General features: G+C 46.5%; 1 protein-coding gene across 1 annotated transcript in view; it reads right to left on the minus strand.

The window, feature by feature from the left end:
* LOC116983322 (high mobility group protein HMGI-C-like) overlaps nt 1–25093 on the minus strand; it is a 72687-nt gene extending 47594 nt beyond the window's left edge. The window contains exons 1-4 of the mRNA XM_033037028.1: nt 24905–25093; nt 12451–12776; nt 9449–9532; nt 7563–7613 (exon numbers count right to left, since the gene is read on the minus strand). Of these exons, the coding sequence (XP_032892919.1) occupies nt 7563–7613; nt 9449–9532; nt 12451–12567 (252 nt within the window). The 5' untranslated portion in view covers nt 12568–12776; nt 24905–25093. The remainder of the gene's footprint in view (nt 1–7562; nt 7614–9448; nt 9533–12450; nt 12777–24904) is intronic.
* Between the last annotated feature and the right edge of the window lie 2580 nt (nt 25094–27673).

The following is a 27673-nucleotide window of genomic DNA, read 5'->3' on the forward strand; positions in this document are numbered from 1 at the left end:
GTTAGTCCAACATTTTGTGTCTATCTTCCTTGTTTAATGTTGCTATTCCCCGCAGCTAATGGGGCAAATTCCGGGAGAAATTCTTAATGAGACGTGAGATTTTAGAGATATAGCACAGAAACAGGTCCATCGGCCCACCCAGTCCGCGCTGACCAGCGCCCATCCTGTACAGTAAACTACACACATTGGGACAATATTTGCAACTTACCGAAGGTAATTAACCTACAAACCTGTACAACTTAGGAGTGTAGGAGGAATCCGGAGCACCCGGGAAAACCCACTCAGTTACAGGGGAGACGTACAAACTCCGTATCGACAGCACATGTGGTCAGGATCGAACCCGGGCGTTTGTCAGGGTAAGGCAGCAACTCTACTGCTGCACCACACTGCCCCCTCTATCCCTAAACCTTTTCCCCCTTTGTGAGGGATAAGATGATTAAACCACCATCATTGTGAGGGGCTGAGTAGTCTCTGAGTAGTGATTGTGAGCACAAACCATATATCTCACACCATTCTTTAACATTCCCGGAGCGGAATTAAAGTACGGACCATGGAGCACGGGGTTAGGAAAATTGCCTTTAAAATGCAGTTGGAGTTTTCACTGAGAGGCAATTAGTGCGGGAGGCCAATAGATAGCAGGCAGGATTTCCAGACTGTGGTGGGGTGAGGGTTAATGTACAGGACGGCACAGCGGATAGAGTCACTGCCTCACAGCGCCAGAGACCCAGATCCGTTCCTGACCTCGGGTGCTGCCAGTGTGTGGAGTTCGCACGTTCTCCCTGTATGACCGCGAGGGATTCCCCCGGGAGCCCCGGTCGGTTTCCTCCCACGTTGCAAAGACCATCAATCGCCCATTTACACCAGTTCTGCGTCACCTGCCGGTTTTTGTCGGCTAATTGGCCCCTGTAAAAGCAACCCTGGCGCTGCGCCACCGTGCCGACCCCCCTCCACCCCGAACTGCCTGGATACAAACCCCACCCTGAGGTCAAAGCTCACTGACAACCGTCAGCTGCCAAGAGGCTTGTGAGGAACACACACGGCAGGAGGAGCCCAGGGAGAGAGCGGGGATAAAGTATAAGACGAATAGGCCACCCAGTTTGCTCAGACATTCACGCCAATGTTGAGATAAAGAGACAGAGGTGACAACAAGGACGTTAAACTCTTCACCTCTGGTCTGCATCCCAGCAATGGAGGAGCACCTCTCCATCCCTCTGCTGAGGGAACTTCACAACTTTCACCGATGCATTTATGCAGCATCAGTTTTTAAAACAGGGGCGGCACTGTGGTGCAGCGGTAGAGTTGCTGCATAACAGCGCCAGAGACCCGGGTCTGATCCTGACTACGGGTGCTGCCTGTACAGAGTTTGTACGGGTCTCTCTGTGACCGTGTGGGTTGTCTTCGAGTGCTTTGGTTTCATCCCACATTTCAAAGACGTGCGGTTTTGTAGGCTAAATTGTGCGGCTTAGTTAAATTGTAAATTGTCCCTAGTGTGTAGCATAGTGCTTAGGGTGTAGTCATGATCCTCCAACCTACCTTCTAAGTGACCTTGCACTTTTTATGAATTTGCACAAGTTTCTCTTTAACTCTAATGCTGTAATGCTGTAACACTAATATTCCGCATTCTGGCATTTTTTAAAATCTCTTTGCACTTCCTGTTGTACTTGTGTACGGCTCATGTACAGTATGACTTGTCTGGATAGCAGGCAAAATTCTTCACTGTATCTTGGTAATAAATAAACATTGCAACATTGGGCAGCATCGTGGTGCACTTAGTCGAGCTACTGCCTCACAGCTCCAGAAACCCAGGTTCAATCCTAACTTTGGGTTCTGTCTGTGTGTGTGGAGTTTGCATGTTCTCCCTGCGACCACTTTGGTTTCCTCCGGGTGCTCTGGTTTCCTCCCACAACCCAAAGACATGCGGGTTCGTACGTTAATTGGCCTCTGTCAATGACCCCAAGTGTGTAGGGAGTGGTAGCAAAAGAGGGATAACATAGAACTAGTGTGAATGGGTCAGCATGGACTCGGTGGGCCGAGGAGCCTGATTCTATGCTCTATCTTTCAATTGTACAATCAAACACCAATACCAATTTCCCTGCGTTTGGCCCATATCCCTCCAAATCTTTCCTATCTATGTTCCTGGTCAAATGTCTTTTAAACGCTACCATTGTAAGACCAGTCTTACCCCGGTCACTCCCTCTTCTCCCCTCTCCTATCAGGCAAGAGGTACAGAAGTGTGAAAATGCACATTTCCAGATTCAGGGACAGTTTCTTCCCAGCTGTTATCAGGCAACTGAACCATCCTATCACTCACGAGAGAGTGGCCCTGACCTACCATCTATCTCATTGGAGACCCTTAGCCTATCTTTAATTGGACTTTACCTTGCACTAAATATTATTCCCTTTACCCTGTATCTGTACACAGTGGTCACAGTCTTTCTTCCCAGGTAGAGGTGGTCCAAACTAGAGTGCATAGGTTTAAGTCTTTCTCCTCTCACTTTAAACCTATGCCCTCTAGTTTGGACCATCTCTACCTGGGAAGAAAGACTGTGACCATTCATCTCATCTATGCCTTTCATGGTTTTATGTACCTCCCCGAGGTCACCCCTTATCCTCCAACATTCCAGAAACAATTCCAGCCTACCCAGTCTCTCCTTATAACTCAAACCATTGAGTCTTGGTAACATACATGCATAGAGTTATACAGTGTGGAAACAAGCCCTTTGGTCCAACTGGCCCACGCTGACCAACATGCCCCATCTGTACTTGTCCCATCAGCCTGTGTTTGTCCCCTATCCCTATAAACATAATCTATACATGTACCTGTCTAAATGTTTCTTAAATGTTGTGCGATAGTATATGCCTCAACTACCTCCTCCGGCAGTTCATTGCATACACCCATAGCCCTTTGTGTGAAAAATGTTACCCCTCAGGTTCCTATTAAAACTTTCTCCCCCCGCACCTTAAACCTATGTCCTCTGGTTTTCGATTCCCCTACTCTGGGCAAGAGACTCTGTACGTTTACCCAATCTATCCCCCGCACGATTTTGTACACCTCGAAAAAAATCATCCCTCAGCCTCCTCCTCCTGTACTCCAAGGAATGGAGTCCTAGCTTGCTCAACCTCTCCCCAAAGCTCAGGTCCGTCAAGTCCTGGTAACATCCTCGTAAATCTTCTCTGCACCCTTTCCAGCTCGACATCTTGGTGAATCTTTTCTGTGCCCTTTCCAGATTGAAAATATCAACTCAAAACATAGTGGCAGCTGTTCCTGCAGCTGCTGAAGTTTTAAAACGGTTGAATCCCCTCCCTAAAACTCTCTGCTCCTTTAAACCATGATCCCGTTACATGGATTGTTACCAAATTACATCTGACCACATCTGCAGTATTGTGAGCAGCAGCCCCTCAGAAGGATACAGAGATACTGGATGGAGCGTGGTGGAAATATTACCAGATTCTATTTCCTTATCATCTATCATTCTACATTTCCTTATCATCATCTGCTTTGATCTGTCATTTTCACACCTTGTCCTTCCATATCTCTAGACTCCCTCTCCCCTGACTCTCAGTCTGAAGAAGGGTCTCAACCCAAAACGTCCGTCATCCATTCCGTTCTCTCCAGAGATGCTGCCTGCCCCGCTGAGTTACGCCAGAATCTCTTGTTTATTACCAGATTGATACCTGGACTCTCAGCAAACATTACTCCCTTACGAGAGAGCGACATCCTTGGCAAAACCAGGATTAACTGCCCACCATTTCAGAGGGCAATTGAAAGTCAACAACGTTGCATGCCCTTCAGACCAGACCAGGAAGAGAGGCAGATTTCTCTCTGTGAAGAATATCAGCGGATTGGATGGGTGTTCCTTTCGATTGGACATTGAAATATACAGCATGCAAACGTGTCCTTCAGCCCACCAAGTGCACGCCCATCACCCGTTCACACAAGTTCTATGTTATCGCACTTTTGCATCCACTTCCTACACACGAGGGGACAATTATACAGAGGGCCGACCCACCAACAAATCCGCACGTCCTTGGACTGTGGGAGGAAACTGGAACACCCGGAGGAAACCCACACGGTCACCGGGAGAACGTGCAAACTCCATGCAGACAGCATAAAATCATAAGGGGAATAGATAGGGTGAATGCACAGAGTATTTTGCCCAGAGTAGGGGAATCAAGAACCAGAGGACATAGGTTTAAGGTGAGGGGGGAAAGATTAATAGGAGCCTAAGGGGCAACTTTTTCACATATTTCTGACAGTGTCAGAAGATGCCTATAATCTGAAACATTAATACTGTTCCTCCTTCCACATATGTTGCCTGACCTTCGGACTATCTCCACCATTCTTTTATAAAATTCCTGATTTCCAGCATCTGAGGTTTTTTTTAAATCTGATTTTCATTAAAATTTACTGGAACATTTCTCCAGCATTAAGGGATTTCAACTCCACAAGAAGCTGGGAACGTTCTCCCTGGATTAAGGAGAGATTTAATGGAAGATTTCAAAATCATGGCCAGATTAGAATTTAGATAGGGGGAGGCAGATGGTACAAGGGCCAGAGCGGGCAGATTTCATTTCTGGGAGAATGTTATGGGGGAGAGGGAACACTACGTGGAGGAGAGAGTTACAGCTACGGGGAGGGGTTGGACAGACTTGGATTGCTTTCTCTGGAACGTCGGAGGTTGAGGAGAGACCTGATAGAAGTGTATAAAATGGAGAGGCATAGAAAGGGAAGACAGTCAGAACCTTCTTCCCAGGGTGATAATGTCCAGCATAGCTATTATGTGAGAGGGGAAACGTTTAATGGAGGCGTGTGGGGAAAGTTACACAAGATACAGAGAGAGTGGTGGAGGCCTGGAACAAATCGCCAGAGGTGGTGGTGGAGGCAGATATGATAGTGGCGTTTAAGGGGCTCTCAGATAGGCCCATGGAAGTGCAGGGAATAGAGGGATATAGATCACGTACAGGCAGAGGAGATCAGTTACACACATGCGCGCACACACACACACGTGCACGCACGCACATGCACGCACACACATGAGCACACACGTGCGCGCGCATGCACAGACGTGCACACGCAACCACACACACATGCAAACATATACACATGCACATGCGTGCACACACATGAGCACACACTTGCACGCACATGCACAAACAAGCACACACAACCACACACACATGCGCGTGCACACACACACACATGCAAACATACACACACATGCACATGCGTGCACACACGAGCACACACTTGCACGCATATGCACAAACAAGCACACACAACACACACACACACACACACACACACACACACACACACACACACACACACACACACACACACACACACACACACACACACACACACACACACACACACACACACACACCTTGTTAAAAAGCTTCAGCGGGCCTAATTGAAAGCACACTGCCTGACAGAGGACAATAAATGTCAAAAATCACCACCTGTAAAAGCCCAGATGGGAAATAAGTTTCAGTTGTTTATGGGGGAGGTTGTTGTGATGTTTTAACCAATTACTGCCATTGGTATCCGCAACATTGCATTAACTGCCCTTCTTACAATTAATTAAAAACATATCAAGAATTCCCCGTAAACTCCCTTATTCCCATCTGTTTTCTGAACGGGGCATTTAAATGGGAGGAATTACTTCAAAGCATCACTTTTGTTGTCGCAGTTTATAGAGTCATACAGCATGGAAACAGCCCCTCCGGTCCTATTCACCCACACTGACCAACATGTCCCCTCTACACTAGTCCCACCTGCCTGCGTTTGCCCCATATCCTTCTAAACCTGTCCTATCCATGTACCCGTCTAAATCTTTCTTAAACACCACGATAGTACCTGCTTCAACTACCTTCTCCGGCAGCTCATTCCATACACCCACCACCCTTTGTGTGAAAAAGTTACCCCTCAGGTTCTTATTAAATCTTCCCCCCCTCACCTTAAACCAATGGTTCTTAATTCCCCTTCTCTGGGCAAGAGACTCTGTGTGTCTACACGATCTATTCCTCTCATGATTTTGACCACCTCTATAAGATCACCCCTCATCCTCGTGTGTTCCAAGGAATAGAGTCCTAGCCTGCTCAACCTCTCCCTGTTGCCCAGGTCCTCGAGTCCTGGCAACATCCTCATAAATCTTCTCTACACCCTTTCTCAAGAGTTGGTCCTCTAACCTTAGACCATTGCAGTCCTGCGGTCCTTGGAGATTATAACATCAGTTGCCGAGAGATATCGTCCAAAACTGTTTGTAACGTTAACCAAACCCTTAAAGCATGTGGCAGGCCACAAGTTAATCCATGGGATCAGATGGTCATACGATCATGAGCATAAGATCATTAGTGATAGGAGTAGAATTAAGCCATTTGGCCCATCAAGTCTACTCCGCCATTCAATGAATGAATCTCTTTTTGATTCATAAAGAGATTCATTCATTCATTCATTCATTCATTCATTCATTCATTCATTCATTCAATCATTGCTGATCTATCTCTCCCTCCTAACCCCATTCTCCTGCCTTCTCCCCATAACCTCTGACACCCGACTAATCAATAATCTATCCACTGTATCTCTGCCTTAAATGTATCCACTGACTTTGCCTCCACAGCCTTCTGTGGCAAAGAATTCCACAGATTCACCACCCTGGTTCATATAATGGATAAATGGGAGCATGTTACAGGCAGGGATGTAGAATCTGCAAATGTTCATAAAAAGCTACTCAAGGATAGTTAGGTAGTAAATTCTAACTTGTCTGTCAGAGATGCCCACGTCTGTTCAACAGAGAAACAACAATCGAAGATCTTCGCATGGTTTAGATACAGGTCCACCACAAATGTTCCAGCAGCTGATGGTCCGCCCCTCCTCCCACCCCTTTAATCCGGACAAAATCCCTCCCCGGAAGTCCTGCCGAATATACGGCGCCTAAGCTGGGTGAGGCGGGCGATTTCGACCTCATCAGGACTTCCGGACCCGATTGGAGGGTGAAATTTACCCTCTGTGGCCGGGGCACTGGAACTCCGGCCCGGCTCATAGTTTTATGCCTCTGACGCAATCAAAAGCCAAAGCACCTTTAATAATAATAATAATGGATGGGATTTATATAGCGCCTTTCTAATACTCAAGGCGCTTTACATCGCATTATTCATTCACTCCTCAGTCACACTCGGTGGTGGTAAGCTACTTCTGTAGCCACAGCTGCCCTGGGGCAGACTGACGGAAGCGTGGCTGCCAATCTGCGCCTACGACCCCTCCGACCACCACCAATCACTCACACACATTCATACACAGGCAAAGGTGGGTGAAGTGTCTTGCCCAAGGACACAACGACAGTATGCACTCCAAGCGGGATTCGAACCGGCTACCTTCCGGTTGCCAGCAGAACACTTAGCCCATTGTGCCATCTGTCATCCCAAACCTTTGCACATTGCTCGTACCACCAACAGTACACGAGTAAATGAACACAAGCATCACAGTCCCAGTGGTCCAACATCACAACAACAAGGAAACCATCTTGTTGAATACGGCTCGTCACCATTTTGTCACTCACCCATTTCCTTGGTCTTCCCCTGGGCCGCTTGACTCTTGGCGGCTCCACTCTCTGTGAGAAGAAACCCACACAGCAGCAAGTTATTTCAACTACATTAACCAGAGCTCCGATCATGATGCCAGCTCCGTCTCTTATCTACCTGCGCAAAATCCATATCCCTTCCAGACACCCACCACTCTCTGCGCACAAAAGTTGTCCTGCACATTTGATTAGTAAGGGTATGAGGGGATATGGCACTGGCCACTCAAATCAGCTGCCGTGGACATTTTAATGACTGTTTTTACTGTATTTTAATGTTGCTGTTTTACCTGCTTTTAACTATTTATACTGTTTCATCAGGGACTGGATTGTTTTTACTGTTATTATGTGTGAGATGTTTAAGATTTATGTGGGAAACGTCTTCTCATTTTGCACTGTACAATTGGTGCTTTGCAAGATGACACTAAAGCTTGATTTATTGATTGATTGATTGATTGATTGATTGATTGATTGATTGATTGATTGATTGATTGATTGATGGATTGATTGATTGATTGATTGATGGATTGATTGAAGGCAGGAGAATGCGGTTGAGAGGGAAAGATACATCAGCCATGATTGAATGGCAAGTAGACTTGATGGGCCGAATGGACTAATTCTGTTCCTCTCACTCATGAACTTATCTCCTTTAAACGTTGCTCCCTTCACCTCAAAGCTATCGCCTTAAAGCTATTGTGCTTGATAGTATTGATGTATCTCTATCTGATCGGTTTGCATCACAAGCCACCGTACCTCCGTGCAGGTGACAATAATAAAACACAACCTTCATCGTCCTTCCTGAAGCAACGTCCTTTTATTCTGAGGCTGTGGCCTCTGGTCCTGGACTCTCCCACTTGTGGCAACATCCTCTTCACATTCTAGCCAGGACTTTCACTGTTCGGTAAGTTTCATTGAGGTCCCCCCTCATCCCTCTAAACTCCAGTGAGTACAGGGTCCAGTTCCTTCAAATGCTCAGCATATGTTAACCCAATCATTCCTGGGATCATTCTCGTATATCTCCTCTGGGCCCTCTCCAACGTCAACACATCCTTCCTCCAATATGGGGCACAAAACCGTTCCATATTGCTCCAAACGCGGTCTGACCAGTGCCTTATAAAGCCTCACATCCATGTTTTTGTATTCATCCCTCTTTGAAATAAATGGCAACATTGCATTTGCCTTCCTAACTACTGACTTGACTTGCAAATTAACTTTTGGGAATCCTGCACCAGCACTCCCAAGTCCCTTTGCACCTCTGATCTCCAATCTCCCTCCTGTCTTCGATTCCTGGCTACTTTCATAAGCAACCCAGCATCTTTCCTCAGCATTTTCCCTGTGGCAGCCCTCAGATGGACAAATGAACAATTGCAAGGTCAGTGGCAGCTTAAGTAAGGTTTGGAAGGGCAAGGGCCAAACATAGGCAAATGGGTGCAGCTCAGGTAGACAACTGGATCACCAAGGCCAAGCTGGGCCGAACAGCTTGTTTTAGCACCGTTTAACTCTATGACGGCAGGGGGCGGCACAATGGGACAGCTATAGAGCTGCTGCCCTACAGTGCCAGAGACCCAGGATCGATCCTGACTGTGGGTGGTGTCTGTACAGAGTTTGTATGTTTCTCCCTGTGACCTGCGTGGGTTTTCTCCGGTTTCCTCCCACACTCCAAAGACGTGCAAATTTATCGGTTAATCGGCTTCGGTAAAAAATAATTGTAAATTGCCCCTAGTGTTGAGGATAGTGCTAGTGTACGGGCTGATCGCTGACCGGCGTGGACTCAGTGGGGTGAAGGGCCTGTTTCCGCGCTGTATCTCTAAAGACTAAAGACTGCAAAATGACAGAAGGTTGCAAAGTGTTCCTTTGGTCTCAGGTACCTTTTGCACGGCTCGAGGTTCCTTGTTCTTACTGCCTATCGGTCTTCCTCGAGGCCGCTTGGGCGTGGGAGGGCCAACAGGTTCCTAAAGGACAGAATCACAGAGTTAAAATGGAATATAGAACAGTACAACACAGAGATGGCACGGTGGCATTGCTGCTTTACAGCGCCAGAGTACTGGGTTGAATCCTGACTACAGGTGCTGTCTGTACAGAGTTTGTACGTTTCTCCCCGTGACCACGTGGGTATTCCCCGGGCGTTGCAGTTTCCTCCCACATTCCACAGACGTTCAGGTTTGTAGGTCAATTGGCTTCTGTAAATTGTAAATTGTCCCTAGTGTATAGGATAGTGCTAGTATACGGGGTGATGGCTGGTCGGCAGGGACTCAATGGGCTGAAGGGCCTGTTTCCCTGCATCTCTAAAGTCTAAAAAGTAAAGACATGCCATTCGGCTGTGCCAAACATCATGCCAAGACCAACTGTTATCTGTCTGTGCATAATCTACACCCTCCCATTGAGTGCTGCTAGGATTCTTTGCTTCGAACTCAGATTTTCAGCATCAGCACTTTGATTGCCACCAGATGAACTGGACTTGTTGCCATCAGAAGGAACTGCAGATGCCGGTTTACCAAAAAAGACACAAAGTGCCGGCATAACGACGGATCAGGCAGGACCTCTGGAAAGCATTGATGGGCAACATTCTGGGTCCCGACCCGAAGCATTGTCCATTCATGTTCTCTAAAGATGCTGCCCATCCAGCTGAGTTACTCCAGCACTTTGTCTCTTATTTAGATGAGTTGTAATTATTCTCTCTGGCCACTGGCGGTGTGGCAGTGCCACTTTGGGGGTGACAGTGAAAGTGCAGCTTGGCAGGTTTATAAAGTATTTTTCCATGAGATACGTGGATGCTGTTGTATACAGTGGAAAATTGTGATAAGGGTAAGATTCTATGAAAATATGTTTTGAGATAAACTGTACTGAAAAGGAAGTAACCTCAAAAACAATAGGTTTCACACGTCTAACTAACATCTGAGCTGGTGTATCAATGGTGGGGAACTTCAAAATCAAACTGTAGGCAGCAATCGTTAGTTAACAAAATGTGTAAGAAGGAACTGCAGATGAATGAATGAATGAATAAGTTTATTGGCCAAGTATATTCACATACAAGGAATTTGCATTGGTGCTCCGCCCGCAAGTGACAACATGACATACAGTGACAGTTAAGAATGATACATAAAACACTAAACATTAATAATAAAACATCATTGATTAAACATGTGAATTAAATAAAATCCCAGAGCAAAAGGAGGCTACAGATCTTTGGTTATTGAGTAGAGCTACTCGTGGAAAAAAAGCTGTTTTTATGTCTGGCTGTGGCAGCTTTGACAGTCCGGAGTCGCCTTCCAGAGGGAAGTGATTCAAAGAGTTCAGCTGAAGATAGAAGTTGAAGATAGACACAAAACGCAGGAGTAAAGCCCCTGTCCCACTTTCCCGAGTTACTCACGAATTCTCCCGAGTTTTCCCCTTGATTCAAACTCAGAGAATTCCGGTAATAGCCAGCAGTAGGTACTTGGGGCTATTTGTTTTACTCGTGGACATTTTTCAACATGCTGAAAAAACGTCCCGACTTGCCTGATGCCCCGAGTACCTACGGCTGGCATTACGAGCCGCTACGAAATATCTACGGACGCCTACGCCCTCCTACGGACTCGCTACGGACTCGCTACAGACTCGCTATGGACATTCCCCGAGTTTGAAGCAAGGGGAAAACTCGGGAGAATTCGTGAGCAACTCGGGAAAGTGGGACAGGGGCTTTACTTAGCAGGTCAGGCAGCATCTCTGGAGAAAAAGGATGGGTGATGTTTCAGGTCGGGACCCTTCCTCAGATTCTTTTAGTTTAGTTTAGTTTATTGTCACAAATTACGATGTACAGTGGAAAGTTTTTTTGCTGCGTGTGGTCCAGTCAGCGGAAAGACTATACATGATTACAATCGAGCCGTCCACAGTGTACAGATTTAGAATTGGTCTTTCCACTGGCTACCCAACACATGTGCAGCAGGTCCAACTCAGGACGTGCTTTAAGGCCACTATAGGTTTACGTTTATTATGGCCACATTTTCCGAGGTACAGTGAAAATGGACGTTGATTCCTTCCATCCAGAGATGTTGCCCGTCTCATTGAGTTACTCCAGCATTTTGTGTCTATCTTCTGTGAAAAGCTTAGCTTTGCATACGATCCAAAAAGATCAGCTATAACATACATGAGTACAATCGGAGGAAGTTACATCAATTCCCATTCTTGTTCTATCCACTGGGTTTAATTAAGTTGTGAGTCTCAGCTCAATGGGTTTGTGACTTTGATTCTTTTAGTTTTAGTTTAGTTTAGAGATACAATGTGGAAACTGGTCCCTCAGCCCACCCAGTCGGTGCTGACCAGCGATCACCTGTACACCAGTTTTATCCTACACACTCGGGACAGTTTACAGAAGCCAATTAACCTACACACCTGCGCGTCTTTGGGAGGAAACCGGATTACCCGGAGCACCTGTGATCACAGGGAGAACGTGCAAACTCCACGCAGACAGCACCCGAAGGCAGGATTGAAACTGGGTCTCTGGTGCTGTCAGGTAGCACCTCGACCGCTGTGCAACTGTACGGCCAACATTTAATTGTTTGGTTGTTTTAATTTAGTTTTGAGATGTAACAAGGAAACAGGTCCCTCGGCCACAGAGTCCACTCCGACCCTCAATCATCCGCTCACACTAGTTCTCTGTTATCTCACATCAGGGGCATTTTACACATACCGATTAACCTACAAACCCGCAATTTTTGGGGGGATGTGGGAGGAAACTGAAGCACCCGGAGGAAACGCACGCAGTCACAGGGAGAACGTACAAACTCCACACAGACAGCACCCGAGGTCAGAATCGAACCGTGGTCCCCGGTGCTGTGAAGCAGCGGTTCTACCCGCTTCGCCACAGGGAGGGAGAATGGCGCCGGCTTACTTGAGGCTGCTTCTTTGGCCGTCCGCGGCCCCTCCTCACTGGCTCGACGGGAACAGGTTGCTTGGGAGCTGCGGCCCCTTGCCTGGCTGGCCCCTCTCTCGCCCCGCTGTTGCTCATTGCTCTCTCTCTGGCCGGGGGGCAGGGGGGTGGGGTGGGGGTGGGGTGGGGGTGGGGATGAGAGGGTGGGGTGGAGGGCGTGGAAACTTCCTGAGATCAGAACAAAGACGGCCAGCGCTGATTATTGCAAATGACCAATGTTGCCCCCGGCGTATCGGTGACCTGGCTGAAGGTCAACTCTTGCGTTCAGTTCGATAAAGCCACGTCACCTGCAAAACAAAGAGAAGGGGGGAAAAGGTCACCTCAGGCCTCAGGCGTTCAGGCACGCTTCTGGGAGATTTCTGCTAACAACTAACGGCACAGTGGTGCAGCGGGTAGAACTGCTGCCTCACAGCGCCAGAGACCCGGGTTCAATCCCAACCTCCGGTGCTGTCTGTGTGGAGTTTGCACGTTCTCCCTGTGACCACGTGGGTTTTCTCCGGGTGCTCCGGTTTCCTACCTATAATTTCCACCTGTATTTTATTGTATATATATCTGAAAAACTTCCATTAGATATACCCAGGCAGGATGAAGTGTGGTTGAACATGAGGACTGTAGACGTACAGCTAACCTTTCCCCTTCTTACTATGTTTATAGTATGAGCTTTAGACTTTAGTCGTTAGAAATAGAGTGCAGGAAAAGTCCCTTCAACCCACTGAGTCATAGCCAAATATTGATCCTCGTACACTAACACTATTCCTACACATCTTTCACAATTTACAATCTTTACCAAAGCCAATTAACCTACAAACCTGTATGTCTTTGGAGTGCTGGAGGAAACTGGAGCGCCCAGAGAAAACCCACGCGGTCACAGGGAGAACGTACAAACTCCACACGAACAGCACCCATAATCAGGATTGAACGCGGGCCTCTCTACCGCTGTGACATTATCTCCTCAGATCTGACCAGAAACATACCTAGCCTGCCTCAGACTTTCTGCTGAGAGAGAATCAAAGCACCAGTCGACACTTTATAAAACCAGCAAGAACAGAACAACCGATTATTCACCAGTCTCATCTTCTCACACAATATCTCATCCTGAAGATTGTGTGCAGCTTTCCTGCCCGTTCAACATTACAAATGTTACCTCTGAGATGTTGAATTGATAAATAACTTGTCTACACAAGTTTGTGTTCAGTTTCAGCCCTAGTGCATAGGAACAGGGAATAAAGGAGGAATATCTTTAACCAGAGGGTGGTGAATCTGTAGAATTCATTGCCACAGACGTCTGCGGAGGCCAAGTCATTTGTATTTTTAAAGCAGAGATTGATAGTTTGTTTTTAGTTTAGTTTAGTTTAGAGATACAGCCCGGAAACAGGCCCTTCGGCCCATCGAGTCCATGCCAACCAACGATCCCCGCATCCCCAACACTATCCTACACCCACTGGGGACAATTTTTACATTTACCAAGCCAATTAACCTAGAAACGTGTGCGTCTTTGGAGTGTGGGAGGAAACCGAAGATCTTGGAGAAAAACCACGCAGGTCCCGGGGAGAACGTCCAAACTCCGTACAGACAGCGCCCGTAGTCGGGATTGAACCTGGGGTCTCTGGTGCTGCATTCGCTGTAAGGCAGCAACTCTACCGCTGCGCCACCGTAGGAAGGAAATGCAGATGTTGGTTTATACCGAAGATAGACACAAGATGCTGGTGAAACTCAGTGGGTCGGACAGCATCTCCAGAGAAAAATAATCGATGAGGTTTTGGGTTGCAACCCTCCTTCAGAAGTCTGAATAAGGTGTTCCCACCCAAAACGTCCCCTGTTCCAGTATAAGAAAGAACTGCAGATGCTGGTTTAAATGCTGGTTCTTCAGTCTGAAGAAGGGTCTCTAGTCAAAACATCACCCATTCCTTCTCTCCAGAGATGCTGCCTGTCCCGCTGAGTTACTCCAGCATTTTGTGGCTAACGTCACCTATTCTTGATGGGTTCTTGATTAGGAAGGACATCAAAAGTTACGGGGAGAAGGCAGGAGAATGGGGTTGAGAGGGTAAAATAGATCAGCCATGACTGAATGGCAGAGTGGACTCGATGGGTGAATGGCTTCATTATACTCCTATGTCTTACATAGAAACATAGGAACATAGAAAATACGTGCAGGTGCAGGAGTAGGCCATTCGGCCCTTCGAGCCTGCACCGTCATTCAATATGATCATGGCTGATCATCCAACTCAGTATCCTGTACCTGCCTTCTCTCCATACCCCCTGATCCCTTTAGCCACAAGGGCCACATCTAACTCCCTCTTAAATATAGCCAATGAACTGACCTCAACTACATTCTGTGGCAGAGAATTCCACAGATTCACCACTCTCTGTGTAAAAAATGTTTTTCTCATCTCGGTCATAAAAGATTCCCCCTTTATCCTTAAACTGTGACCCCTTGTTCTGGACTTCCCCAACATCGGGAACAATCTTCCTGTATCTAGCCTTACGGTCTTATGGAAGTGGATGAGTGACCTATTGGGTGGGGACTCTACTTCAGACTGGCACATCTGTATCTCACCATCTAACTTGTACTATCTCACCATCTTCTTGACTTGTACCATTGCAGTAAACCTTCTCCTGACTTACTGAAACAAGGTGGTGAGGAGGCTTGATTGGATAGTCACTGACAGGGATTCATGTAGAATCAATGCAAATGGATGGTTGGTAGTCAGTGGAGACTCAGGGAAGAAGGGCATTTCCATGGTGTATATCTCTACAACTCAAGGACCAGTCTCATCCTGGTCACTCCCTCTTCTCCCCTCTCCCATAAGGCAAGAGGTACAGACGTGTGAAAACACATCGCTCCAGATTCAGAGACGGGTTTTTCTCCGATATTATCAGGCAACTGATCTACCACGGTGGCGCAGTGGTAGAGTTGCTGCCTTATGCCCCTGTCCCACTTAGGAATCCTGAACGGAAACCTCTGGAAACTTTGCGCCCCACCCAAGGTTTCCGTGCGGTTCCCGGAGGTTGCAGGTGGTTGCCGGAGGTTGCAGGTAGTGGAAGCAGGTAGGGAGACTGACAAAAACCTCCGGGAACCGCACGGAAACTTTGGGTGAGGCACAAAGTCTCCAGAGGTTTCCGTTCAGGTTTCCTAAGTGGGACAGGGGCATTACAGCGCCAGAGACCCGGGTTTGATCCTGACTAGCGGCGCTGTCTGTACGGAGTTTGTATGCTCTCCTCGTGACCACGTGGGTTATTTCCAGGTGCTCTGGATTCCTCCCACACTCCAAGGACATTCAGGTTTATAGGTTAATTGGTTTCCACGAAATTGTAAATTTTCCATAGTACGTAGGAATATGCTAGTGTACACAATGATTGATGGTCGGTACGAACTCGGTGGATTGAAGGGCCTGTTTCCATGCTGTATTGCTAAAGTCTAAAGTAAAGTCCTCTCACTAGCTAAATGCGGTCCTGACCTCCCATCTATCTCTTTGGCGATCTTCAAACTATCTTTAATCAGACTATCATTTATCTTGCACTAAACATTATTCCCTTTATCTTGCATCTATACACTGTGGACAGATTGATTGCAATCATGTACAGTCTTTCTGCTGACTGGATTGCACGCAACAAAAAGAGTTTCACTGTACCTTGGTACACATGACAATAATAAACGTAACTAAACTAAACGATCTCCACCCAATATATTTTGGTTCAGATTCTTATCCAGTACCATTTTAACCGTAAGCTCAGCGTCAAACGACTTAACAACCTCAATGACTTTGTGCTTCCATCGGTTAAGTAGTTCTCCATTTTGAAAGTTTTTAAATTGCTCTCAGGACATGGCTAAAACAAAGGGAAGGATATTGGGTTTAACTGGCCTCCGTATGTACATTTTGGCAAATTAACCGAGAGAATATTTTAGCCAGGCAAGAGGTACAGAAGTGTGAAAACGCACACCTCCAGATTCAGGGACAGTTTCTTCCCAGCTGTTATCAGGCAACCGGAGAACTGTCCTGAGCTATTTTCTACCTCATTGGAGACCCTCGGACAATCTTTGATCAGTCTTTAATGGACTTTGTCTTGCAGTAAACATTATTCGTGTTATTCCCTTTATCACATATCTGTACACTGTAGATGGCTTGGTTGCAATCATGTATTGTCTTTCCGCTGACTGGTTAGCAGGCAACAAAAGCATTTCACTGTACCTTGATACACGTGACAATAAACTAAACTAAACTAAAGTTAAACCAGGGCAGGATAGAAGGTACAGAAGCTTCAAGGCATGCACCACCAGACTCAGAAACAGCTTCTTCCCCTCTGTTATCAGGCTTCTGAATGGTTCTTCCATAGGTTAGAGCACTGCCCGATTCATCTCTACCCCGTTGCAGACATTGGACTTTGTCTCTGGAACTGATGCGCTACAATGTGGAGAACTATATTCTGTATCTTCCCCTTTGCTCCACCTAATGTACTTGAGTTTGACTCGAGTGCATTTATGTATAGTATTATCTGAGCTGATTGGATAGCAGGCGAAACAAAGCCTTTCACTGTACCTCGGTCGGTACATGTAACAATAGTAAACACAAACCTAAATTTGTGAATGAACGTTGGATTTTTTGCACGTATGTATCACGACTCCTGATGAGCCAGAAACATTGACAGATAGGTCAGCAAAAGGCCGGAAGGGGAAACCAGGCAGGGGGTGGCTGAAGGGGGAGGGGGGAGTTTGAGTGAGCAGATGGAATTCATTGACTTATTGGTGGCGTCACGTGAGCTGGGGAGATATTTCCTACCTTCCCCCAACGCCCGGCCGCCCAGCAATATGAAATGCCTGACAAACAGCCCTGCTAAAGAGCAATTAACTCAATACAGCCGACTCTCAGCTCCAGAAACACTGGCCTGAATGAATGCCCGAACGAGTGAATTGTCTGGGTAGCTTGGCCGACTAAGCTTAGGCTTAGAGTCACAGTGCAGAAACAGGCCCTTCGGCCCAACACATCCATGCCGACCAACGGGCTCCATCTATGTTCGAACCACTTGCCCGCATTTGGCCCACGTCCCTCTCAATCTTTCCTATCCACATACCTGTCCAAGTGGCTTGTCAAGTGTTGCTATAGGTGCAAGACTTAATAGGAAACTGAGGGGCAACTTTTTCATACAGAGGTTGTGGATATATAGAACAGGCTGACAGAGAAGGTAGTCGAGGCAGGTACTATGACAACACTTAAAAGACATTTGGACAGGTACATGGATAGGAAAGATTGCGAGAAATGCATGGGGCACGGTGACGCAGCAGGCGGGTCTGAAGAGGGGTTCTGACCCGAAACGTCACCCATCCTTTTTCTCTGGAGATGCTGCCTGACCCGCTGAGTTACTCCAGCACTTTGTAGCTGTCTTTGGTATAGAACAGTACAGCACAGGAACAGGCCCTTCGGCCCACAATGTCTGTGCTAATCACAACGGCAAATTAAATTAATCACTCTGCATGCACGTGATCCAGACCACTCCATTCCCTGCATATCCATGTCTATCCAAAAACCACTTCAATGCCACTATCATATCTGCTTCCACCACCACCCCTGGCAGCAAATTCCAGGCACCCACCACTCTCTGTTTAAAATAAAACTTGCCCTATATATCTCCTTTAAACTTTGTCTCTCTCACCTTAAAGCTATGCTATGATAACATTTAAGAAACATCCAGGTAGTGACTTGATTCACCAAGGCATACTGTACAAGGCTATAGACCGAATGCAGGTGGGTATATGGAACTTTCTGCCAGATGAGGTAGTTGAAGCAGGTACTATAGCATTTCAAAGACACTAGGATAACAGTGTCGCAGCGGTAGAGTTGCTGCCTCACAGTGCTAGAGACAGGGTTAGGCCAGGGTTCGATCTTGACTATGGGTGCTGTCTGTACGGAGTTTGTACGTTCTTCCTGTGACCGTGTGGGTTTTCTCCGGGTGCTCCGGTTTCCTCCCACCCTCCAAATTGTGAATTGTCTATAGTGTGAAGGATAGTGCTAGCGGTACGGGGTGATCGCTGGTCGGCATGGACTCAGTGGGCCGAAGGGCCTGTTTCCGCACTGTATCTCTAAAGTCTAAATTCTTTGTCAAACCACCTGCCAATGACACCACCTCCACCTGAAACACCTCGACTACGCACCTATTTCTCTGCTCCCCCACCCCCTCCTCCTACATTCCTTCCTCTGGCTTCACAATTCGGCAAATGGGATTGGCTTAGATGGCTGAGAGAAATGTGACTTTGCGGCATCTTGGACAAGTCGGGTCGAAGGGCCTGTTTCCGTTCTGTATGACTCTATTGGATAGATAAGTGCAACAGTCGGCATGGACATGGTGGGCCGAAGGGCCTGTTGTGTCTGCTGCAGCGTGATCTACTACTCCACTGCATTACACATTGAGCCACTGCTACCCCTAAGTAAGTATCTCATGTTCATAACTTCGAGGAGCAGGATTAGGCCATTCGGCCCATCAAGTCTACTCCGCCATCTCTTTCGCAGATCGAGGATGCAGGAAATTTAAAACTCCCTTCTACACGCGCTAGTTGATTCCCTGGTGACTTTAATCTGTAATCGATAACATTTTAAACCGGGTATATAGGGATATGGGGAAAAGTGCATATGAAGTTCTGAATGATATGCAACTTAATCGTATTGAATGGCAGATTCACTTGAGGGTTCAACAACCTGAATTCATCTCTTATGAAGGCTGGATAAAAGATTTAATGCACAGACTCTTTTGCCCAGAGTAGGGGAATCGAGAACCAGAGGACATAGGATTAAGGTGAAGGGGAAAAGCTTTAATAGGAACCTTGGAGGTAACTTTCTTCTACACAAAGGCAGGTGGGTATAAACTCATATGTTGATATGTTCTCCCTCTCTGATGAAGGGCCGTTCCATCCCCAGATGCTGCCTGACCCTCTGAGTTCCTCCAGCACATTATGTTTGGTCCTCTCTCTCTCCCATCTCTTCAATGCGAGGTCAATTCTGAATGACTCTGCCCTCTGCTGGGGGTCAGTGGAAACTGCACGCAGAGTTTCCAGTTTAAGGTTTACATTACTCTTTTAAATAAATTCCCTGATTTCTGTACATGATCAAATACTATATAAAAAAAACAGAAAAAATTGGACCTGGCAGCTGGAATGTTAAATATTCATTTTAAAAGCATTATGTTCCATATAGAAATGAGTTCAAATACAGACAAATCCTTTAACTCTTTAGTTTAGTTCAGAGATGCAGCGTGGAAACAGGCCCTTCGGCCCACCTAGTCTGCACTAACCACCGATTCCCACACACCAGCACTATCCTACACACCCGGGACAATTTACAATTTTTACCAAAGCCAATTAACCTACAAACCTGTACATCTTTGGATTGTGAGCGGAAACCGGTGCACCCGGAGAAAACCCAAGCGGTCATGGGGAGAACGTACAAACTCCGTACAGACAGCACCCGGGGTCAGGATCGAACTCGGGTCTCTGGCACTGTAAGGCAGTAATTCTACCGCTGCGCCACTATGCCACCCTTACTGTACTGCAAAAGAAAGGAGGCCATTCAGCCCACTATATCAATGCTTGCTGTTGGCAGACATTACACAAATCCAAGTCCTGTACGTTCACGTTCAGCTAAGTGTTAAAAATTTGTAGCCAGAATTTCTCCTGTCACCACCCTTCAAAATAGCAAATTGCAGGGTCTTATACATAGAACTGCCCATGCCGAACATGATGCCATATTAAGCAAGGTAAGCTTGGACAGGTACACAGATAGGAAAACTTTAGGGGGATATGGGCCAAATGCAGGCAGGTGGGACTAGTGCAGATGGGGCACCTTGGTCGGCGTGGCCGAGTTGGGCCGAAGGGCCTGCTTCTACTCTGTGTGATGCTACGACTCTAAGCTCCATGTGATCCATCAGCCTGGATGGGTTTTCCCCTCTCCCATCAGGCAAGAGGTACAGAAGTGTGAAAACGCACAGATTCAGGGACAGTTTCCTCCCATCTATAATCAGGCAACTGAACCATCTTATCACCAACTAGAGAGCGGTCTTGAACTAATATCTACTTCATTGGCGACCCTCGGACTATCCTTAATCTGACTTTACTGGATATTAGCCTCCAAAATGCCACTGTGGAATCTGCCTCCACCACCATCTCTGGCAGCGAGATCCAGGGACCCACCAGGCAGATCCAGGCAGCTGGGTAATAAAGAACTTGCCCTGCAAATCTTCTTCAAAGTTTGCCCCTCTCACCTTAAACCAGTGTCCTCTATTCTGTGCCATTTCCACCCTGCGGGGGGAGGTTCTGACTATTAACCCTACCTATGCCGTTCATGACTTTATAAACTTCTATCAGCTCTCCCCTTCGCCTCCGACGCTCCAGAGAAAGCAACCCGAGTTTGTAAAATAATTGTCACCTCAACTCCCATCCACCCCTACTTGAATCAACCATCAACTCCCATCCAGCCCTCGCCATCAACTTAAACCTGCGACCGAACCCAACTTTCCCACCTCTCTATCAAGGAAACGCTAAGACTTCGGGAATGGAAATTGCGGAAACGTTTGTCCTTCGTGTCCACCCTCTTCTTGTTTAGAAATGGAAACTAGTTCTGCTCAGGAGTAGTTATTTAAAACAAAACAGCTCGAAATAAAAGACACGGAAATCTTTGTGCTCAAGTGTTTTGGAAGATTTGCCACACACTAAGCAACATTTCAAACAGCGTCAGGTTAATATGTAGATCCACCACTGATGTTCCGGCACCCTTGGTTCCACAGACCTGCCGCATTATCGGTTTTACCGGACCAACAGAGGGCAAAGCCTTTTGTCCACACACTGACCCGCAGAGGTCGGCTCTATGAGAACGGATCTGCCCCGGCCGCAGGGGGCAAATCCAACCCGCCGATCGGCCGCGGAAGTCCCGATGAGGTCGAGATCGGCCGCCTCACCCGGCCTAGCAGTCACATTTTCGGTGGGACTTCCGGGTGGGAATCTCAAGTGCGCTCTTGTAATTTTGTCCGGATTAAAGGAGTTTGCTGGTCCACCAGTTGCCGGAAAATCGGCGGTGGGCCTTACTTTCCTGCAATCTCGACATTCCTAACACATACACAACCCAAGGAGGACATTGAAAGCCACGAATACAATCAATTCAATTGGGATGTGCGTTTTCTTAGCGTTGCCTCCCATATAACAGTCTCTGGAATTTCAGGCATGTCATAGGGGGGGAAATCCCGTTACATGCAACCAGGGCGAGAGGTGAGATGAGGGTTTGACGGGAAAAGGGTTATCTAGAAACCAGAATGTCAGAAAACCACAGGCAAATATATATATATATTGAAACAAAAAAGAACAAGGTTCTTGGAAATTAGCATAGACTCCAAAAAAAGAATGGCCCGTAGATGCATTTCATAACTGCCTGCTCAAAACTTGCAGTTTGAAAATTAGTTATCATCAAGATTTAGAATGAGTCAGAGCAGCAATCCAGCCCACAGAACAACTGCTAAGTGACAAGACCATGTACGCAGAGAAAGGCATGCCTGTAGCGGCTTTAACCTTACACTCTGCAGCATAAAGTACACATCACTAAGTATTCACACCTCCCAAGGCCAACTAGAAAGCCCATTGAATTGGTTTGGAAGTGAGATAGATAGAGAGAGAGAGCGAGAGAGAAAGAGAGAGACTGAGAGAGAGAGGGAAAGAGAGAGGGAGAGAGAGAGAGACAGAGAGAGCGAGACAGAAAGAGCAAGACAAACACACACAGACACACACACACTGACACACACACACTGACACACACACACACACAGACACACACACACAGACACACACACACTGACACACACACACACACAGACACACACACACACACACACACACAGACACACACACACACAGACACACACACACAGACACACACACACACACACAGACACACACACACACACACACACACAGACACACACACACACACACAGACACACACACACTGACACACACACACACACACACAGACACACACACACACACATACACACACACAGACACACACACACTGACACACACACAGACACACACACACATACACCACAGACACACCACACACACAAACAAACACACAAACGCACACACTCGGAGCGAGACGGACAGACAGTGAGACAGGCAGACTGACAGACAGCGAGACGAACAGAGACAGACAGACAGAGGTACAGAGACAGACAGACAGAGGTACAGAGAGAGACACAGAGTGAGAGACAGACAGAGGAAGACAGAGACAGACAAACGTAGAGACACAAAGACAGAGACACACACACACACGGACACACGCACAGACACACACACACACACACAGACACACACACACACGGACACACGCACAGACACACACACACACACACGGACACACGCACAGACACACACACACACACATAAAGAGAGAGAGAGAGAGAGACATACATACAGAGAGACAGACAGTGAGAAAGAATCGGGAACTACAGACTATTCCCCCAGCTATTAGTGCAAGTTTGAGACAAGGTGGTCATCTGTCTCTACACGTGGCCCTGACTCTAAACACTTCAGTATGTTTACTAACTGCACTCTCCTGCGGTAACATCACTTGCGCCACCCCCCACAACCAGCCGAGTAGTTTCAAATGAGCACATTAGTTCCACACACATTTTTGCTCATGACTTAACATTTGCGGACTGACAAAGAAATAGTAGGGAAAAAAAGATGAATCAAGGAACTGCAGACGCTTTTACAAAAGAAGACACACAAAATACTGGAGTAACTCAGCAAGTCAGGCCAGATTCTCCTTGACCCGCTGACCTACTCCAATTGAAGAAGAGTCCCGACCTGAAATGTCACCTATTCCTTTTCTCCAGAGATGCTGCCTGACCCGCTGAGTTACTCCAGCATTTTGTGTCTATCTTCGGCAGAAACCAACATCTGCAGTCAGTCCCTGCCTACACAATAGCTAAATATGTGTTTTTGGTTTGTAATGCAGTTAAAGTATACGCATTAAAGAGAGAGAGAGAAAAAAAAACAGCATTCGGGAATACTTTGGAAGTAAATATAAACACGCGCGATGCCAAATAAGCCACACTATCTTGGAAATGAATATTTCATTCATCTATTTCATGCACCATCGATATCTCTCGTTTCTCTCTCCCTTGACTTTCAGTCTGAAGAAGGGTCTCGACCTGAGCATTTTATGTCGACTTTCGGTTTAAACCAGCATCTGCAGTTCCTTCCTACACATTTTGCAACCTATAAAATGTACCATTATATCCCTGTCCGGCTCGGTTGCGTTCAACCTCGATCAGAATCACCACACACACACACACCCTCACTCACTCACACACACACACACACACAATCCTGTGCCACGAGTAATTAAATTGCTTTTTGAAAAATCCCGTTTATTTCCACGAGAGAGGGCGAGAATTCGGTATAAACAAGACGCATTATGAATCATGCAAGCATCTTTAAAAAAAAGACATTCATTTATTTTTGCCAGTTTGAAACATTTCCTCATGCTGACTAATCGCTCTGAATCAATGGTGAACGCCGTCACCCTGGCTGGCAAAGGCAGATATGACCTGTCAGATTTCAGAGAGAAAGAATGGGGAAATAACATTAAAAAAAACACCCTACACCTCAACCCCCAACAAAATAAAGTTTCCCAGAGGGAACCACCTCAATAACTTCCTAAACAAAAATCATTCAGAAACAATTCCTAAAATTAGGAAATGTATGTGGCAAGCCTAATAACGCATGCCTTCAAAATGTGTTAATTGAATCCACAATCTAAGTGCCTTATTCCGCACTATAACTGGCCGCAGTTACAGTATATTGCAATCCATGAAGATTGCCTTTACAATTCCTGAGATGTGATACAAAGGAGCGGGTAAACAAGACAACTCTCGTTAAAATGTCAATTTTCCATTCAGCGTGACTTTGGGATCAATTCACTGCCCAGGGAGCCGCGAAATGGCAACACTAACAACAAATGTTTGTAAAACAGTTGTAAAACAGCTTAAACATTGAAATTGGCGTGACCTAAAAATAAAATTGACTGCACTCATCTCAATAGATTGGTTTGGTTCATTGCGATATAACACAGCATGCACACACAAAATACAGCTCATAATGCGCTCTCAAAAGATTGGGTTTGCTTCGCTGATAAATAACACAAGATGCATACAATATACAACTTATGATGAGAGCGAGCATTTAGCTTCACGTTTAATAGTTGAATCTCCCATTTAAAACACACACACACACACACACGCCTTGCGAATGCAACCGGTTAAAAGTACACCCCCCCCCCTCCCCTCCCCTCCCTTCCATCCTCCTCCTCCCCTCCCTCTCCCTATTTTCTTCCAAAAATTAAATTTACCACCACATCTCAGTAAAACAACGCACCGATTTGTCCTTAAGTTTACGGAGTCTGGAAAACTTCCACTGAACCAGCCAACAAGCAGGGGCGCGCAGCTCCAAGTGTGAGAGTGTGAGAGTGTGTGTGTGAGTGAGTGAGTGAGTGAGTGAGTGAGAGAGAGAGAGAGAGAGAGAGAGAGAGAGAGAGGAGGGTGTTTAGAAAGAGCTGGGCTCGGGCGGAGAGAGGAGGGAGGGGGGGATCTCCGAATTAATGCAGAAAATATGAATCGGTTGCACACTCGATGCTAGCTGCGTTCAATTCACTGTACTGCGGTCATGGTGGAGAGGAGGGGTGTAGGGGGGGCCGAGACGTAGAAATCCTGTATTCACACTCTGTGCCAAATGTATAACATAGTTATGGTATTAAAACATACTGTGAAAAGCAGTTGTACAGAGGATCCCACCCCTTGCACCACCCCTGTGTCATTTAGTAAGCCAAAATAAAGATCTGTATTCAAACAAGTCACTCACCGGGACCCCCAAAAGGGAAACACACTTTTGACCTTATTTAAAAATGGCCTTGGCCCATTTATAAAAGAGATTAATAAAAATATCTGGTTCAGAAACTGACCTGCCAGCATCTTAAACTGTTGTGTTCATAAGTTCATAAGTCATAGGAGCAGAAGTAGGCCATTCGGCCCATCAGGTGTACACCGCCATTCAATCATGGCTGATCTAGCGTTCCCTCTCAACTCCACTCTCCGGCCTGTTTAATTGTCACATTTTTTAGTTTTGAGATACAGTACACAAACATACCCCTCGGTCCACCGAGTCCGCGCCGACCAGCGGTCACCAGCATCATCCTACACACTAGGGACAATTTACAATTTTCAGAAGCTAATCTGCAAACCTGCACGACTTTGGAGTGTGGGGGGAAACCAGAGCACCCGGAGAAAACCCACATGGTCACAGGGTCAACATACAGTCTCCACAGAGACAGCACTTGTAGTCGGGATCAAAGCCATCTCTCTGGCATTGTAAGGCAGTAGCTCTAGCTCTGTGTCACCATGCCGCCCTGTGCTGCAACATATCTGTAGGTCTATAACTAGATAACATTTTATAATATTACATATATCTGAGAAGGGTCCCCTACTTGAATCGGCACCTGTTCATGGCCTCCAGAGATGCTGTCTGACCTGCTGAGTTACTCCAGCAATTTGTGTCTTTTTTTGTGATCCAGCATCTGCAGTTCCTTGTCTCTAACGTTTTATATTACTTAGACAAGGACCAACACACTAATCTTTTTTAATCGGTAATTATATGAATCATATCTTTGTTATCTTGATACCTAATCTCACTATCTGAAGTTGGTCGTTTAATGTTTCTTTAAAAGAGATAAGCGACTGTCTTGCAGAGGAGAGCGTTTTGTGGCAATCTCAACAAATACATTTCAAATGAATAAAGATTGAATGTGTAGGGAGGAACTGCAGATGCTGGTTTAAACCGAAGATAGACACAAAATGCTGGAGTAACTCAGCAGCATCTCTGGAGAGAAGGAATGGATGACGTTTTGGGTCGAGACCCTTCTTCAGACCCATGTCTGAATAAGGGACTCAACCAAAACGTCACCTATTCCTTTTCTCCAGAGATGCTGCCTCACCTGCTGAGTCACTCCAGCATTTTGTGTCTATCTACGGGGTAAACCAGCATCTGCAGTTCCTCCCTACACAAGATTGGTGCATTGTAGGAAAGTTGAGAGTTTCGGAGAGGTGCAAGAGATTCTCAGGAATAAATTTCATTTCACTGTCAAAATTAGGATATTCTTCAGATGTGTGAGACACAAGGAATTGCAGATGTTGAGTAAAACACAAAGTGCTGGAGTAACTCAGTGGGTCAGGTCAGATGGTGAAATGAATGTCCTCCAGAGATGCTGCCTGACCTGCTGAGTTACTCCAGCAGTATTTTGGGTTAAGGTGTAAGTTGCATTTTGAGACCTTGAATCTACTGATGGAAGCAGAGTAATGAAATTATTTCACTTAGTTTATTTTGGAAATACAGTATAGAAACTGTCCCTTTGACCCACTGAGTCGGTGCTGACCAGCGATCACCCATACACTACTTCTATGTTGACAGGTGTTTTCATTCTACACACCAGGGGCAAATTACAGAAGCCAATTAACCTATAAACCTGCACGTCTTTGGGGTGTGAGAGGAAACCGGAGCTCCCGAAGAAATCCCGTGCGGTCACGGAGATAACGTATAAACTCCGTATAGACAGCACCCGTAGTCGGGATTGAACCCGGGTCTCTGGCGCTGTGAGGCAGTTCTGCAGTTACTCCAGCATTTTGTGTCTATCTTCGGTTTAAACCAGCATCTGCAGTTCTGTCCTACTGCAGTTGTACAGAGCCCTAGTGAGACCACACCTGGAGTATTGTGTGCAGTTTTGGTCCCCTTATTTGAGGAAGGACATTCTTGCTATTGAGGGAGTGCAGCGTAGGTTTACAAGGTTAATTCCCGGGATGGCGGGACTGTCATATGCTGAGAGAATGGAGCAGCTGAGCTTGTACACTCTGGAGTTTAGAAGGATGAGAGGCTATCTCATTGAAACATATAAGATTGTTAAGGGCTTGGACACACTAGAGGCAGGAAACATGTTCCCGATGTTGGGCGAGTCCAGAACCAGGGGCCATAGTTTAAGAATAAGGATTAAGCCATTTAGAACGGAGACGAGGAAACACTTTTTCTCACAGAGAGTGGTGAGACTGTGGAATTCTCTGCCTCAGAGGGCGGTGGAGGCAGGTTCTCTGGATGCTTTCA

The sequence above is a fragment of the Amblyraja radiata genome, chromosome 18 (assembly GCF_010909765.2).
Source record: "Amblyraja radiata isolate CabotCenter1 chromosome 18, sAmbRad1.1.pri, whole genome shotgun sequence".
Classification (NCBI taxonomy): domain Eukaryota; kingdom Metazoa; phylum Chordata; class Chondrichthyes; order Rajiformes; family Rajidae; genus Amblyraja; species Amblyraja radiata.